Source organism: Hyaena hyaena, unplaced genomic scaffold (genome assembly GCF_003009895.1).
Source record: "Hyaena hyaena isolate Hyena2069 unplaced genomic scaffold, ASM300989v1 scaffold_194, whole genome shotgun sequence".
NCBI classification, from domain to species: Eukaryota; Metazoa; Chordata; class Mammalia; order Carnivora; family Hyaenidae; genus Hyaena; species Hyaena hyaena.
This window is the reverse complement of record NW_024080826.1, coordinates 78,894-95,979: the sequence shown is the minus strand read 5'-3', so window position 1 is coordinate 95,979 and position 17,086 is coordinate 78,894. Positions and strand designations below refer to the sequence as shown.

The following is a 17,086-nucleotide window of genomic DNA, read 5'->3' as shown; positions in this document are numbered from 1 at the left end:
AAACTGTCTTAGGAAAAAAAATCACCTTCTCATTATTTATTAGTGCTACATAGAAATGTGATTAATTTCCTGTTGACCTTGTGTCATGTGACATTACCAAACTTAGTACTTCAAGACTGTTTTCCTTTGATCTTCCTTGGAATTTTCTATGCAGGTAATCATGTTATTGGAAAATAGGCCAGTTTGAGTTTTTCCTAGTCTGTATAGCTATCTTTCCTTATTCTGCCTGGCACACTGGCCAGGGTTTTCAGCTTAATGTTGAATAAAACCAGTGGTAGTGGTCATCCTTGCCTTTTCATTCTTAGGTGAAAGCATTTAGTTTTTTGTCATTAGTGGTAATGCTTGCCTTTGTTTTTTTCACAGATGCCTTTATCACAATAAGGAAGTAGGAATTCCTAGTCCGTTGAGAGTATTATCGTGAATGGGGGTTGGATTTTGTCAAATGCTTGCGCATCAACGGATATGATGTAGTTTCTCTTCTTTAGACTGAAGATAGTCTCTTCTTAAACAAAAGAAAACTAAAATAAATTCATCGATAGAACTAAAATTCATCAATACATGTAATCCAAAACTTTTAAGAGGGGATCTTTATTATATTCATTTTTATAAGTTCATATGAAAAAGTTCATTTAACGGGATACGTGGTAAATAGCACAGTGAAACATTATCAGCTTTTAAAAAATATCTGTAAATTTGATAAATGTCCTGAATCTTCTATGTTTACTGCCAGCTTGCATTTTTTTGTCCACGGCATCTGCCATCCTGAGCAGCGAGACATCTTTCAAGTCCAGACACTTACATGCTCTGCTCAGCTGTGTAATATCTTCCTTACACTTAGGCTGTACTCCCTAGTAACACCCACGAGCATCCGGTTCTTTGCATTTCCAGAAGTATTTTCTACTAGTTCCCAGGAAAGAAGTGCCTTAAATCATGCAGACAACAAGACTTTATATAGTTGTTGAAGTCTAACTACATAAAGGTGAACTACATTACCTGAGCATATTTTTACATAGATTATTAGTACTCACAAAATTTTGCTGAACCCTTGGTAATTGATTTTAATATATTTCTACATATGTACGGCCATAAAATCCCCATTTACACTTATACAACAGGCATTTCAAAGAGTCTTTTGAGGATTCTGAGCGTATATCTACTTATTAAAAGTCCCTTTCAAATATATTTATGATTGGCATTCAGCTTTTAATGTAGTCTACGTGTGATGACACATAATTTAAAACAGCCAATTTGAAATGAATTGTATAAAATACACATCTATTTTGTTTGTAGAAAGTGAAACCTATATTTAAATTACTTAAACTCTATTTTCACCACTGCAAGAATTTTAGTTTTACTATGTTTGTGTCTGTTAACAATTGCACGTCCTTCGCCTGCCTTCTGGGATTGAGTCCTGGAATTCTGGAGACATGTGTAACTTGTCCTTATTTGTCTTCTCCTTCTTTCAGATTGTGGACTCTGCTTATCTACCGGTTCATACGCCAACAATAAAGAAAAAGGAATATCACAGTAGTATCCTCTTTCCAACTAAGGTACCCGATTTAATTATAAGCTTAGCAGGTTCTTTTAAAAATGAGAATAATTGGTTTTGCTGTCTGTTACTATCTTGGCATTTACCAAAATTTTTCTTGCAGTTACATTCGTGAAACCTCAGATCAGATTTAAAAGTTAACACAACAGAAAATCCCACTCTAAAAATCTCCTTAAGGTCTGAACAGCCAAGATGGGGTAAAATATTTAGTGACAATTTCAGGGGAATGTTGTTCCTATTAAATGGGCTTTGTTGTGTCTGTCAAGTCCTATTTAGAAATTATAAATGATGATAAACTAATTAACTTGAGCTTTTCCCTGAAATCTGCTCAAGGGATCTGTATCCTGTTATCTCATAACCTACTCCCAGATAAATTCCAAATTTAGGCACAATTTAAATGTAAACCTGAAACCACATAACTAGTAGAAATGTACTAGAAAATCTTATAATTTTGGAATAAAGTCTTTAATTGTTTTTTGAACCAGATTAATGTATTGCCTACTGCTTATTTAACAAATAATTAAAAATGACCAATAATTAAAAATATTCAAAGCATTCCTCTTTATTAGCAGTAAGTAACCAGAAGCTCTGACAAATAGAAAGAAAGAGAAATTCATAAATACTGTAAACCTGTTTTCCCAACCCTAATAGCAAATATTATGGTAAATGATGAAACACTAAATCTTCTCAATTAAAGCCAGGAATGGTACAGAACTACTCCGTAACACCATTAGTATTCAGTAGTTTCTAGGAAATGCAATAAAAATGAAAATAAAATGACTGGAATAAACATTGGAACAGAAAACTCTTTCATAAGATTGATAAGATTGTTTGCCCCACAAAACCTAAGAGACTCTGGTTTTCATAAAAAACCTACTAAAATTGATAAGGTAATCTGAACATAAGGCAAATATATAAAATTACACGGGTTAGCTCTATTACATAATGAATACCTAGAAAAGTAGTAGAAGATACTCGTGTGCCAAGATCAACAAAAATAAATACAAGAGAAAACTGAGAATAAGATAAACACAATGACGTGTTCTGTTAAAATTAATGTATTGTGAGGCAGTATCAATCAGAGTATCAAAAGTACTTTTCTCTTTCTTTCCTGGCTTCCTTCCTTTTTTTCCCCTGGGGACTTCTGGTTAATCATAATATATTAAAAAATGCAAACATCTCTGCTTTGTGATGAAAGCCAATAAAGGGAGAAAAAAGAGCAGGCAACTAAGTCAACATAACTTTGGAAGATGAAAGCCTGGGTGAGGTTAGCAGAGCTGAGAAATATGAATGTCGAGCGATAGGGAAATACTGAAGAGTCACAAGACAGTTGATCCCCTGGAAGCCTAGAAGGTCCCTCCAGGGGACCTAGAAGGAGGGGGTGCTGTTCGGCTCTGTACACGGGAGCCTGAAGTGTGAATCGGGAGCAGGTAGCCGGGCACACACACCTGGTGCTCATGGCAGGACCTGGAATTCTCTGCCATTCTGCCCACCTTAGAGATGAGGAAACAGACACACAAAGGAGGGGATCAGATCTGCCAGCGAGCCTTTGGAAAAGCCAGATTTCTTTTTGCTTTACACATTGCTAATTTATGGTAGCAGTGATTTTGAGGGAAAAGAGGCATGATCAAGAAACAGATGATCCGCGGTGGATTACCAATTTCTTGTTGGAGTTTCAGGTAGAAAATTCAGAATGCCCTCTGTCTCAGAGAGTGACACAGCGTGCTTCATAGGAGCTTCCCAAGTCGTGACTATTTCTTATGAATAGTAGAAAAGTGAATTCTGAAATTACTCTTTCTTTCCAAAGAAGGTATAAAAACCATGTTATTTTTTGTTTGCCTTCCCCTGCCTCCAAATGAAAGTATGTACACAAGGCAATTCTTGCTCCATCCACTGTTAAGGGATCATTGGGAGAACTTATCAATCTAGAAAGCACCTTTCCAAGGTTCAGGATATATAGGCACAAATCAAAGCCAGGCCTGGTTTACTTGGTTCCAAACAGTGTTAATGATCACGTGATCACCGATGAAATAGGTCCCTCTCCTCTTTCCCATCTTCCTCCTCTTGGTAATGTTTTGGATCTCCTGCTCAGCGTTTCCTAATCCTGAAGTAATTAGGGAGCAAGAATCTTAAAGTCTGGTGGGGAGGTGGCGGAGCTGCTTTTCTTTGTATATAACATGGCACTTTGGACAAGGAGGGCAGAGGAGTCCCCTTTAGTGCATGTCTGGTCTCTGTTTTGTAGAGTAAGAGCCACCGGTTTTTCCTCACAACCTTCACTGCTCCCACCAAGTGTCACCAGTGCACGTCTCTGATGGTGGGCTTGATAAGACAAGGCTATGCCTGTGACGGTAAGACCCGAGGAAGGGCTGTGCAAGGCCAGGGCCAGGAGCCTTACACTTCAGGGTCTTAGTCCGCAGGGGTTTACCCCCGACCCCGGCATACTACGTAGACCGAGTGGCTTTTAAACACAGAAATGTGTTTCTCACAGGCTGGCAGTCCGAGATGAGGGCGCCAGCACGGTTGGGTTCTGGGGAGTGCTCCCTTCAGGGGGGCAGGCTGCTGACTTCCGGGTGTGCCCTCGCAAGGCAAGGGGGCCACAGAGCTCTGGGAGCCTCTGTTACACAGGCACTGGGCCCACTCACGAGGGCTCCACCCTCAGGCCTCAGGATCTGAGCTTGTCACAGACTCTACCTCTTAATGCCCCCAACATAGGAATTTGTGGGGGGGACACAGACATTCAGTCCACTGCAATAAGTTATTTGGCAACAAATTTGTTCTCTTTGCTTTGTAGCAGCATGGCAGTATGGTGACCCCTTAGAATCTCTCTGTTGCGTGTTGGAAAGATTGGACCCATGGCTATTGGGCATGTTTGGGGTGGGACTTGGCACTGTGTAACTCAGAGGGACCTCGCCCCCTTACAGCCTGTGTGAATGTTGTTCCCGGGAGTCCTGCTGAGTAGCCCGCAGGCAGGGCCATGTTTACTGCGAAAATGCATTTGGATGGATTTTGTCCTCTGGAGCACTAGGAGAGCTCGAGGACCCAAGTCAGTAGCTTGTGTGAAAGGAAAATGGGATGCTTGAGCTGTCACTGCTGTGCTTGACCCATTTCATTCACTGTGGTAACCATCACTGAAAGGGAGCAAGGTACTTTGGGAAATCTCAGACAGTGGGTCCCTGTGCTGAGGCGACTCCTCATTCCTCGCTCCATCAGATGGACTCTGGGCTTGTTGGCTTCCTCAGCCGGTCCTGGAGGGCTCGCCCCACGACACAGCGGTGAGTGGGACAGCTTTCCTGCCCTCAGCATGGCCACAGTCAGGACCACCTTAACCATAAACGCGACCTAGTGCCTTCCACAAAACGGAACTACACATGGAGCATTAGGTGCTCATGATACCCTTCCAGGGCTGCGGAGGCTGGCTCCGAGCTGAGGCTCAGGGTGGCTCGGGCTCCACTGACCTGGGTCAGAAAAAGATGACAAACCAGGAGTGGCCCCCATGGCCACAGCTGCCAGAACCTGTTCCTCCTGCCCGGATAAGGAAAGCCCCCAGGACGGCAGAGTTTACAGGATCAGGCCCTCGCCCACAGACTAATGAAGGCTCCCACAGAGTTGGGACGCCACCGCTGCAGCTGTGACCACAAGTCCTGCAGTCAGGATCCCTCCAGTAAAAGGGATGCCCTGCGACCTGCACGCTCCCAGCCCCACTCAACTCAGTCTCACAGGAAGTCTTCCTTAGTGGAACTTCCATCAGGGCCAAAACTCAGTCGCAAGGGAGTCTGGGAAATGTAGTTGTTAGCATTTTGACCCCTACAAGTGTAGGCAGCATTGCAGTGGAGGGCAAGGGACTACAACCATTCTGTCTACTGCGATCATGTCTCTTTCTTCCCTTCAAAAAGCATGTGGGTTCTCCTGTCACACAATGTGTGTTGAAAAAGCTCCACAAGACTGTCCAGTGTCTTCTCAGCAAAAGAAAGCTGCCCTCCGTTTAGATCCACAGGAAGGCATGGGAACAGCCTATGAAGGCCACGTCTGGGTAAGTGTCAATATTTTGGGTTTAGATGAACTCTTTTTTCTTAAATTTTTTTAAATGTTTATTTATTTTTGAGAAAGAGAGAGAGAGCTAGCACACGAGCAGGGGAGGGACAGAGAGAGAGGGAGTCAGAGAATTTGAAGCAGGCTCCAGGCTCTGAGCTGTCAGCACAGAGCCTGACATGGGGCTCGAACTCATGAACCGTTAGATCATGACCTGAGCTGAAGTTGGACGCTTAACCGACTGAGTCACCCAAGCGCCCCTGATTTAGATGAACTCTTAAAAAAATTATTAATCACCTCGCACTCTGTGAGCACATTTGTAAAAATATATATAAATATTATATAGTATTTATAACAGATTATACAATACAAATTATATTCAATTGAATATACTTGTTCCATCCTGAGAAGATAGTTTCAGAACAAAATTTAGCTCTCCCCAATAGGATATTTTTATTTATTTTTTATTCTTTCAAATGTTTGCTTATTTTGAGAGTGAGAGTGTGAGCAAGTGGGGGAGGGGCGGAGGGAGTGAGAGAGACAGAGAGAGAGAATCCCAAGCAGGCTTCCCTCTGTCAGCACAGAGCCTAATGCAGGGCTCCATCTCACCAACTGTGAGATCATGACCTGAGCTGAGATCAGGAATCACATGTTTAACTGACTGAGCCACCCAGGCGCCTCTCCAATAGGGTATTTTTAAGTGTACCAGAGTTTTCTGTTCATGCCTTATCTTGTGATGAACAAGTGTTGAAGTCCCTACTAATGAAGTAACTTTGCAATCCAGTCAGCGATAACCAATTATGAGACTAAAAGTGAAATGATCTTTTTGAGAAATACTGAAAATCTGAGTTGAATCTGAGGCATGGAGTTCCCGTATTTAAATTTAATGTTACCAGAGAAGAAAATATTTGAATGAATTTCCAGTGTTAACTGAAATGGTGTCAGTCTTAGTTTCACAAGAGATGTTCAGTCTTCAAAGGAATTTCCTTGATTTTTAAAATTTCAATTATGTTATACAACTCTGCTCCCCACCTTTACTAAGTGACAGGTTTATAACACAGGTTTATTATTTTAATTTTACATGTAATCATTGGATAGTATTTGATGTTTTAACTTACATTGTTTTTGGGTTTTTTTAATCAAAACTAAAGATCCCAAAGAAAGCAGGGGTGAAAAAAGGATGGCAGAGAGCACTGGCGATAGTGTGTGACTTCAAACTCTTCCTTTATAACATGGATGAAGAGAAAGACTCAAAACCCAACGTTGTCGTGAGTCAAGTGATTGACATGAGGTGAGCTTTGAAAGAGAGAATTCCTTTCTATAAAAAAAGTGAATAAAAATGACTTCTGATATTTTCTTAAATAGTGTTGTAACTTAAATTACTTTATGTTAAAGTTGCCAATTTTCTCCGTTGCCGTGTAAACTTCAAAATGGAAGATTTTGCCTGAAGGTGGCATCACCACCTCTAAGGCATGGATTATAATTCAATGAGTACTTCTAAGAGTTTTTTTAGTCAAAAGTTATTTTCTTTGTGTGTGTGTGTGTGTGTGTGTGTGTGTGTGTGTGTGCGGGCACGCGCGCCAAGAAGAAATAAAATCTCGAAATCAAACACTCTTTATAGTGAAATGTAATTCACATACCATAAATGTCACCATTTTAAAGTGTTCAGTTCATTGGTCTGTAGTGTCCTCACAGGTGTACAACCCTCGCCACAGTGTAATTTAGAACATGTTCATCACGCCAGAAAGAAAACACACGAATTAGCGGTCATTCCACGTCCTCCCTCGCCCGGGCCCCTGGCGACCGTGAGTCTGTGTCTGTCTCTATGGACCTGCCTACTCAGGTCATTTCATATAAATGGAATCACATGTGAAGTTTGTGACTGGCTTATTTCACCGAGCACACTGTTTTCAGGGTCCATCCATGTCGCACGTATGAATATTTCATTACTTTTTATGGCTTATGCCCTTTATTAGTTTGAGGAAATTCCTTCTATTTCTAGTTTGTTGAGTGTTTTTATCTGGAAAGGGTGTTGGATTTTGACAAATGCCTTTGCTGTGTCTTTTGAGGGGATCGTATAGTTTTTTTTTTCTTTTTCCCTTTATTAATATGGGGGATTAAAGAGCTGATCTTCTTATATAGAACTTACCTGGGATAAATTTGGTATAGAACCTATTCCTGGGATAAATCCCACTTAGTTATGGTGTATAAACCTTTTTTACTTTCTGCCGGATTGTACTTGCTAGAATTTACTGAGGAGTTTTGCATCTGTGTTAATACAGAATATTGGTCTACAGTTTTCTTTTATTGAGATATTTTTGCCTGGTTTTGTTATTAGAGTAATAATGGCTTCCAAATGAGCTGGAAAGTACTCTTTCTTCTTTTATTTTTTGGAAGAGTTCGTGAAGGATCGATACTAAATATGTCTGGTAGAATTCACCAAGGAAGCCATCTAGTGTTGAGTTTTTACTTATGGACACTTTTTTTTTTTTTTTTCTGAGAGACAAAGAGGATGCAAGTGAGCAAGGGAGAGAGAAAGGGATGATCCCACAATGGGCAGAAAGAGAGAGAGAGAGAGAGAGAGAGAGAGAGAACGTGGGGCTCACCCAGGGCTTGTGATTTACCCAAAGCGAGGCACAAGCTCACCTGAAGCAGGGCTCCAGTTCACCTGATGTGGGACTCAAACTCATCAACTGTGAGATCATGACCTGAGCTGAAGTCAGATGTTTAACGACTGAGCCACTCCAGGCCCCTCAGGAAAGTTTTTGATTACTATCTTAATCTCTACTTGTTATAAGTCTACTCAGATTTTCCATATCCTGAGTTACCTTTAATACTTTGTGTTTTCTAGGAATTGTTCTATTCTTTTAGTTTGTTGTCGTTGCTGTTGTTATTTTTGGCATGTGATTATTCATAGTTTCTGAGTTAGTTATGTTCCCTCTTTCATTTCTGGTTTTAGCAATTAAATCTTCTCTCATTTTTTCTTGGTTTAGCTAAAGGATTATCAATTTCGTTAATCTTTTTAAAGAAACAAGTTTTGGTTTTCTTGATTTTCTTACTTTTCTATGTTGTTTTATTAATTTTCACTCTATTCTTTGTAATTTCCCTCCTTCTGCTTATTCTGGATTTACTTTTTTCTTCCTTTTCTAGTTTATTAAGGTGGAAAGTTAGGTTACTGAGATATTCATCCAATGACTCTTCCTGCCCCCTTTATGTCTCTCCTCTTGCTTCGGGATTCCCATCATGTGTATCTGAGTGTTATTTACCGTGTCCCACAGGTCTCTGGGAACCTGTTCACTTTTCTTCATTCTTTCTGCTTTCTTTTTCTCAGACTGGATATTAAATGACCTATCTTCAGGTTCAGGGATTTTGTCTTCCACCTACTCAAATCTATTTTTGAGACCCTCTAGTGAATTTTTCATTTCAGTTATTTTATTCTTCAACTTCAGAATTTCTATTTGGTTCTTTTTTTATAATTTTGAATTTCTTAACATTTTCTATTTGATGAGACATCATCTACATAATTTAGTTATTTAGACATGGTTTCTTTTCGGCCTTCAACGTATTTAAAATAGTTTATTTAAATCTGGTAAATTCAACATCTGGGCTTCCCAGGGGACAGTTTCTACTGTTTTTTTCCCCTTGTATTGGGTCATACTTTTGTGTTTCTTTGAATGTCAAACATTTTTTCTCAAAAACCAGACATTTCAAATAAATTGGCAACTCTGGTAATCAAATTCACCTCCTCTCCAGGATTTGTTATTGTTGCTACTTGTAGTTTTCGTTCGTTTCTTTAGCAGCTTTTCTGAACTAATCTGCAAAGTCTTCTTTGCCATGTGTGGTCACTGAAGTCTCTGGTCTCAACTTTGTTAGCTTCATAGTCAGCTAGTGATTGTGCAGAGATTTGTTTTATAAACACCGGGGCCCGGTCTCTCTCCCAGTCTTTGCTGGAGGCCCGTGTGCACGCTGGGGGACTCCTCCTGTGCTCAGCCAGGCAGCTGGCAACCCTGTCTTAGCCTTCACTTTCTGCCTCGCAAGTACTCAAGAATAATGGAAGAAACAATGGCCGAAAACTTCCCAAATCTGATGTAAAACATTAATCTACACACTAAAGGCAGCCAGGAGGGAGACCTTACAGCCTTCTCAGGTCTTTCCTGAGTATATGCACAGCCCTAGGAATGTTCAGAGCCCTGTACATGTGCATGGACATCTAGATTCCTAGCAGTATGTTAGAGCCTTTCAAAGACCCTGTGGACATCTCAGTTCTTATCTTTGTTTTCTAGGGTTTTTGGTTAATCTCTTTTTTTTCCTTTTGCCCCAATTGTTAAATAGCGCTGAGGCAGCAGTGCAGTTAATATGCTTGCATGTAGTTGTTTTCTGTAAGTGGCCCTTGGCAATAGATTCTTCAAACTCGGAGAGCTCTGAGTTAAAGTCAAATACACCGGTTTCTTTCCCATCCCTCCTCTTTTCTGCTCCCTCAAGCCCACTGGCGTGTAGGACACCCTGTAAATGCGGGCTGCCATGTTTCTAGGCTACTGAGGAGTTGGAATATGGAGCACGGGACCAGGGCAAGGGGAATTATTCTTACCAAGGTTTAGCTGTATTTCTTGAATAAATCTCTTCAGATTGATACGAATTTTAGTTAACTTATGGAGTTATGTAAAGTTGATGTTGATGAATTTTATTGGTTTTCTCTCTCTCTTTTTTAATGTTTATTTTTAAGAGAGAGAGAGAGAGAGAGAGAGAGACAGCGCAAGAGTGTGAGCAGGGGAGGGCAGAAAGAGAGGGAGACACAGAATCTGAAGTAGCTCCAGGCTCTGAGCTGTCAGCACAGCACAGAGTCTGATGTGGGGCTCGAACTCACAAACTGCGAAATCATGACCTGAGCCAAAGTCAGATGCTTAACCAACTGAACCACCCAAGCACCCTGTTTTTTCTCTGTGGGTATTTTTTTTTTTTTTTGTATGAAGAAGAGTATCTTCAGAGATCCTTACTCTACTATTTTTGCAGATGTCTCTTTGAGTGTTTATTATTAAATAATGCTGAATCTGTGAACTTGGAGCAAGTATATCATGTTGAAAGAAATGCAGTAATATGTTCTCTCCTCCTCCCTGTCTGTTCTGAATCTCTTAAGCCCCTCTATGCATTCCTCTTAGTGTATCTGATTATCTTTTCCTGGACTTTCCTCTTCCCCCTCTGCACATCCCCTAGATGATCCCATCACTTCCTGTGGCCCCAGGCGTCATTTGTAACATGATGGCACGCTTAGCCTGAATGTTCTCCTTATCATGGGTTATGTGGGCTTCTATATTCGTCCTGTCTTATTCTGATTTCTTACCCACAAACTGGTCTATATTCTTCACACCAGTTAAGGTCACCCTTGTTGGAAATTTGATAGTCCCTTAAATAACTGGCACAGAAAACCAGATAATCTTGGGTTGGCTTTAAAAAGATTAGTCAGACAATAGATTTTTTTATAAGATGGTGTGTGTGTGTCTGTGTGTGTGTGTGCCCATGCGCGCGCACGTCTGTGTTTAGTGTTGGGGATGGGAAGTGAGAGCAGTGCTGGAGTTGACAAGTCCAGCTCCCAATTGTCCAGTCTCCAGATGGAATGAGAGTCTGCGGTAAGGTGGTGGCTGCAGGAATTACAGAAGAAGGAATGGGCATGAGAAATACTACTAAGGTGATCTCACAGGACACAGTGAGTGACAGAAAAAGGAAAATGGCGAAAAGAGTAACAGTAACAGATGGTACTGGGCTTTTAAGTCAACAAGACTAAGAAAGAGTAACAGCAGTAAGGTTACAATGGAGAATGAGCATATTGGGGGAAAGATATAAGTTAGTTGTAGATGTTGAAGTAGTAGAATATTATCAAGTGAGCCGGATCAAGCAGGCTTCTACTTTCAACCCAAATGGAGTTAACAGAGCCTTGGGGTGCCTGGCCGGCTCAGTCAGAAGGACACGTGACTCAGTCTCGGGACTGTGAGGGTAAGCCCCGTATTGGGTCTAGAGATTACTAGAAAAAAAGTTTAATGGAGTAGCAGGGACCATTTTTAACTTTCCCTCTGAAACAACCAAGGAACTGATTTAAGGTGCTGGACCTCAGACAGTGAAAGGCAGCGATCCCTGAAAAATGGAAAGAAATGAGGTAATCTCTGCATTTGCCTCAAGTTATTGCCTTGTGAGATTTTCTAGTACCTAGTACAGTAAGTGGAATCCCAGGAAGAGCCAGGTAGACTCCTAGAGTTAAAGACATGGAGCTAAGAGAGAGAGAGAGAGAGAGAGAAATCCTCAGGGACGTAGAGAGGACCTCATTCAAGGAGCCAGCAGCTTACTGACCAGTACACATGCTTTACGAAACTAGCAGAGGCCAGTGACAGGACCACCTGAAGAGTGAGAGAAAACAGCACCTGTTCCAACCAGCCGTCCGGGAAGCGTGCTCTAGTAATTATTCATTCGTTCGTTCATTTTTCATTTTTTATTTTTGAGAGAGAGAGAGTGCACACACATGAGCAAGGGAGGGACAGAGAGAGAGAGAGAGGGAGAGAGAGAGAATCCCAAGCAGACTCTGTGCTGTCAGTGCAGAGCCCGATGTGGGGCTCAAACCCACAAACTGTGAGATCATAACCTAAGCAGAGGTCTAGAGTTGGGTGCTTAACCGATTGAGACACCCAGGCGCCCCAGTAATTGAATTTTAATTACACACTGTCCCACAAAGAAAAAATCCCAAGTCCAAACAGTTTCACTGAGGTATTTTTATTTAAAAATTTTTAATGTTTATTTTTGAGAGAGATAGACACTGAGCATGAGCAGGATAGAGACAGAAAGAGAGGGAGACACAGAATTCAAAGTAGGCTCCAGGCTCTGAGCTGTCAGCACAGAGCCCAACATGGATCTCAAACCGATGGACCATGAGATTATGACCTGAGCCAAAGTCAGACACTTAACAGACTGAGACATCCAGGCACCTCATAAGGCATTTTTAAAATCAAACATACAAGAAACACATAATGTCAATTCTACATAAAATATTCCAGGAAACTGAAGAGCAGGAACCACTTCCCAGCTCATTCTATGGGACCTTCACTACCTTGATTCCAAAGCCAGACAAAGACATCACAAGAAAAGCACAAACCATTCTTCTCAAACTATTCCAAAAAATACAAGAGGAAGGAAAGCTTCCAAACTCATTATGAGGCCAGTACCACCCTGATACCAACACCAGATAAAGACATCACAAAAAAGAGAATTACAGGCCAGTATCTCTCATGAATATAGATGCAAAATTCCTCAACAAAATGTTAGCAAACCAGATCCCACAACCCATTAAAGCAGACACCACGATCAAGTAGGATTTATATCCTGGATGCAAGGGTGGTTCAGTATTTGCAAAACAATCAACATGAAAAGTCACATCACTAACATAAAGAATAAAAACCATATGAGCATTTTAATATATGCAGAGAAAGCAGTTGACAAAGTACAATGCCCATTCATGATGGAAACCCTCTGCAAAGTAGATCTAGAGGGAACATACCTCAACAGAATAAAAGCCTTACATGAAAAACCCACAGCCAACACCACAGTCAATGGAAAAGACTGGAAGCCTCACACACAACTGGAATTCCTAGCCAAATCAATTAGGCAACATAAAGAGATAAAAAGCATCCAAATTGGGAAGGAAGAAGTAAAACTCTCATTATTTCCAGAAGACAAGACACTATATTTAGAAAACCCTAAAGACTCTAGCAGAAAACTATTGGAACTGATAAATGTATCCAGTAAAGTCAAAGGATACAAAATTAACGTACAGAAATCTGTTGCAGTAGAAAGTGAAATTAAAAACACAATCCATTTACAATTGCACTAAAAACAATAAAATAGCTAGGAATAAACTTAACAAAAGAGGCAAAAGACCTGTACTCTTATAAAACACTAATGAAAGTAATTCCAGAAAATGCAAAAAAATGGAAAGATAATCCATGTTCTTGGATTGAAGACCAAATACTGTTAATGTCTATACTGCCTAAAGCAATTTACAGATTTAGTGCAATCCTACCAGAATATCAACAGCATTTTTCACAGAACTAGAACAAACAATCCTAAAATGTGTATGGAATTACAAAAGACCGCAAATAGCCAAAGAAATCTCTAAAAAGAAAAAAAACTGGAACTATCAGAGCTCCTGATTTCAAGTTATATTACAAACCAACAGTAAGTCAAACAGTATGGGACTGGCAAAAAACAGACACACAGATCAACAGAATAGAAAACCTCCAAATAAACCTGTAATTATATGGCGAATTAATCTTTGACAAAAGAGGAATGCGTATACAACAGGAAAAAGACTATCTCTTCAACAAATGGTGTTGAGGAAACTGGACAGCCACATGCAAAAGAATGAAAGCGGATCACTTTCTTTCACCATCTGTAAAAATAAACTCAAAATGAATTAAAGTCCTCAATGTGAGACCTGAAACCATAAAAGTTCTTGAAGAGAGTATAGGCAATAATTTCTCTGATACTGGCTATAGTAATTACCTTTTTCTAGAGATATCTTCTGAAGCAAGGGAAATAAAAGCAAAAATAAACTAGGGACTACATCAAAATAAAGACTGTGCACAGCTAAGGAAACAATCAACAAAACTAAAAGGCAATTTACTGAATAGAAGATATTTACAAATGACACATCCAATAAAGGGTTAGTATCCAAAATATATAAAGAACTGATACAACTCAATACCCCTAAATCAAATAATCCAATTAAAAATGGGCAGAAGACAAGAACAGACATTTCTCCAAAGACATCCAGAAGACAGCCAACCGACACATGAAAAGATGGCTCTACATCACTCATCATCAGGGAAATGCAAATAAGAACTACAGTGAGGTATCACCTCACATCTGTGAAAATGCCTAAAATAAAAAATACAAGAGACAAGTGTTGGCAAGGATGTGGAGAAGAAGGAACCATCTTACATTGTTGGTGAGAATGCAAACTAGTGCAGCCACTGTGGAAAACAGTATGGAGGTTGCTCAAAAAGTTAAAAATAGAACTACCCTTCAGTCCAGTAATTGCAGTACTTGGTATTTATCCAAAAATACTTACTGAAAGAGATACATGCACCCCTATGTTTACTGCAGCGTTATTTACAATTAGCCAAACTATGGAAGCAGCCCAAGTATCCATTGAAAGATAAATGGATAAGGAAGATGGGGGGGATATATATCTATATATCCATATATAGATATATATGGATAATCCATATATAATGGATATGGATATCCATATATGGATATATATAAAAATATATTCCATATTTACTGGAATAATATATACCTTTATATAAATATAAACATATACAAAGAATATAAAGAAGATGTGGTATAGATGTATATATATTTTAATGGAATATAATTCACCCATAAAAGGAATGGAATCTTCCACTTGTAACAACACAGATAGAGCTAGAGAGTTTAATGTGAAGCAAAGTAAGTTCAGTCCAATAAGACAAATACCATATGATCTCACTCGTGGAATTTAAGAAACAAAACAATGAGCAAAGGAAAAGAGAGAGAGACAAACCAAGAAACAGATTTTGAACTATAGAGAACAAACTGATGGTGATCAGAGGGGACGTGGGTGGGGGAATCGGGGAAATAGGGGATGGGGATTAAAGAGTACACTTATCATGATGAAATAAAATGTAAAAAATAATTAAAAAAACCACAAACCAATATTCTTTGTGAACTTAGATGCAAAATGTCTTTCCAAAATGGTAGTAAACCAAATCCAATGTTATGTAAAAATTACAGTTCATCATGAGCAAGTGTGGTATATCTCAGGAAGGATGGGTTAACATCCCAAAATCAATGTAATTTACTATATTCACAAATGAAAAAAAATCATGTCAACAGATACAGTGAACACATTTGACAAAATCACATACTTATTCTTGATGAACTCTTAGAAGGGAGCTTCCTCATCCTGATAAAGGGTATCTACGAAAATCCTACTGGTAACATCATAATTAGTGGCAAAGGACTCAATGCTACCTCTCTAAGATCAGAAGCAAGACAAGGATGTTTGCTTTCACGACCCTGATTTAACATTGTACTGGAAATCCTAGCCAGGGAAGAAAAAGAAATGGAACACATCCATGCTGGAAAGAAGGATACATTATTATTCATAGACAGAATGAACATCTATGAAGAAAATCCATTGCAATTTACAAAAAAGCTATTGGAATAAATGCATTTAGCCAGTTTGCAGGATACATGATCAATACAGAAAAAGGAACTGCACTTCTTTATACTAGCAACAAGTAATCAGAAATTGAAATTAAATAAGCAATACCATTTGCAAGAGTATCAAAATGTATTAAAAGTTAGGAATCAATCTGACAAAAGATGTGCAAGACTTGTATACTGAAACTATAAAATATTGACAAAAAACTTAACATAGACCTAAATAAATGGAGAGTCATAGTGTTTGTGCATTGGAAAAGTCAATCTTTTAAAAATGTGAGTGCCAAAATTGATCTATAGTTTCAAGACAATTATTTAAAAATTTTTAATTTTTAATTTTTTAAACTTAATTAAAAAATTTTAATGTCTATTTGTTTTTGAGAGAGAGACAGAGAATGAGCCAGGGAGGGGCAGAGAGAGAGAGGGAGACACAGAATCCGAGCTGTCAGGACAGAGCCTGATGCGGGGCTCCAACCCATGAACCGTTAGATCATGACCCAAGCCAAAGTCAGATACTTAACTGACTAAGCCACCCAGGCGTCCCTAATTTCAACACAATCTTAATCAAAATCCCAACAGGCTTTTTCATTTTTTGTAGAAACTGACAAGTTAATTCTAAAAGTCACAGGGAAATGCAAAAGAGTTATAAGAAACAACTTTGAAAAGAACAAATCCAGAAATATATACATATATAAAATTTCATAATATACATACAAAATATATTTGCAAATATACAAAAACATATGTACACATATATACAAAAAGGATTTGTGTATATATTTCTGGATTTTCTATTCTATTAACAGACAAGTGATCTTCGAACAACACGGGTTTGAACTGCACAGGTCCACTTAAACGCAAATTGATGAACGCAGCAGAGTATACTATAGATGTATTTTCTTTTCCTTATGATTTTCTTAGTAACATTTTTTTTCCTCTGGCTTATTTTATCGTATGAGTACAGTATATAATACATATAAAATACAAACTATGTATTTATCTACTATTTAAGTTATCAGTAAGGCTTCCAATCAGCAGTAGACTACTCGTAATTACGTTTTAAGGAAGTTAAAATTTATACATGGATTTCTGACTGCAGAGGGATGGTCGGTGCCCCAAGCCCCCATATTGTTCAAGGTCAACTATATACAGTATTTTCTACAAGTTGTAATTGTCCATCTTAAATGTGTGCATTTTGGGGCACCTGGGTGGCTCAGTCAGTTGAGGGTTCGATTTTGGCTCAGGTCATGATCTCACGGT

At 39.3% G+C, this 17,086-nt stretch overlaps 1 protein-coding gene across 2 annotated transcripts in view; it reads left to right on the top strand.

Moving 5' to 3' along the window:
• The window catches only part of LOC120237963 (serine/threonine-protein kinase MRCK alpha-like), a 64,669-nt gene that overhangs the window by 31,014 nt on the left and 16,569 nt on the right, over window positions 1-17,086 (top strand). For both annotated transcript variants that reach the window (XM_039241515.1, XM_039241516.1), the window contains exons 6-9: window positions 1,467-1,550; window positions 3,792-3,897; window positions 5,443-5,579; window positions 6,730-6,869. In XM_039241515.1, the coding sequence (XP_039097446.1) occupies window positions 1,467-1,550; window positions 3,792-3,897; window positions 5,443-5,579; window positions 6,730-6,869 (467 nt within the window). The remainder of the gene's footprint in view (window positions 1-1,466; window positions 1,551-3,791; window positions 3,898-5,442; window positions 5,580-6,729; window positions 6,870-17,086) is intronic.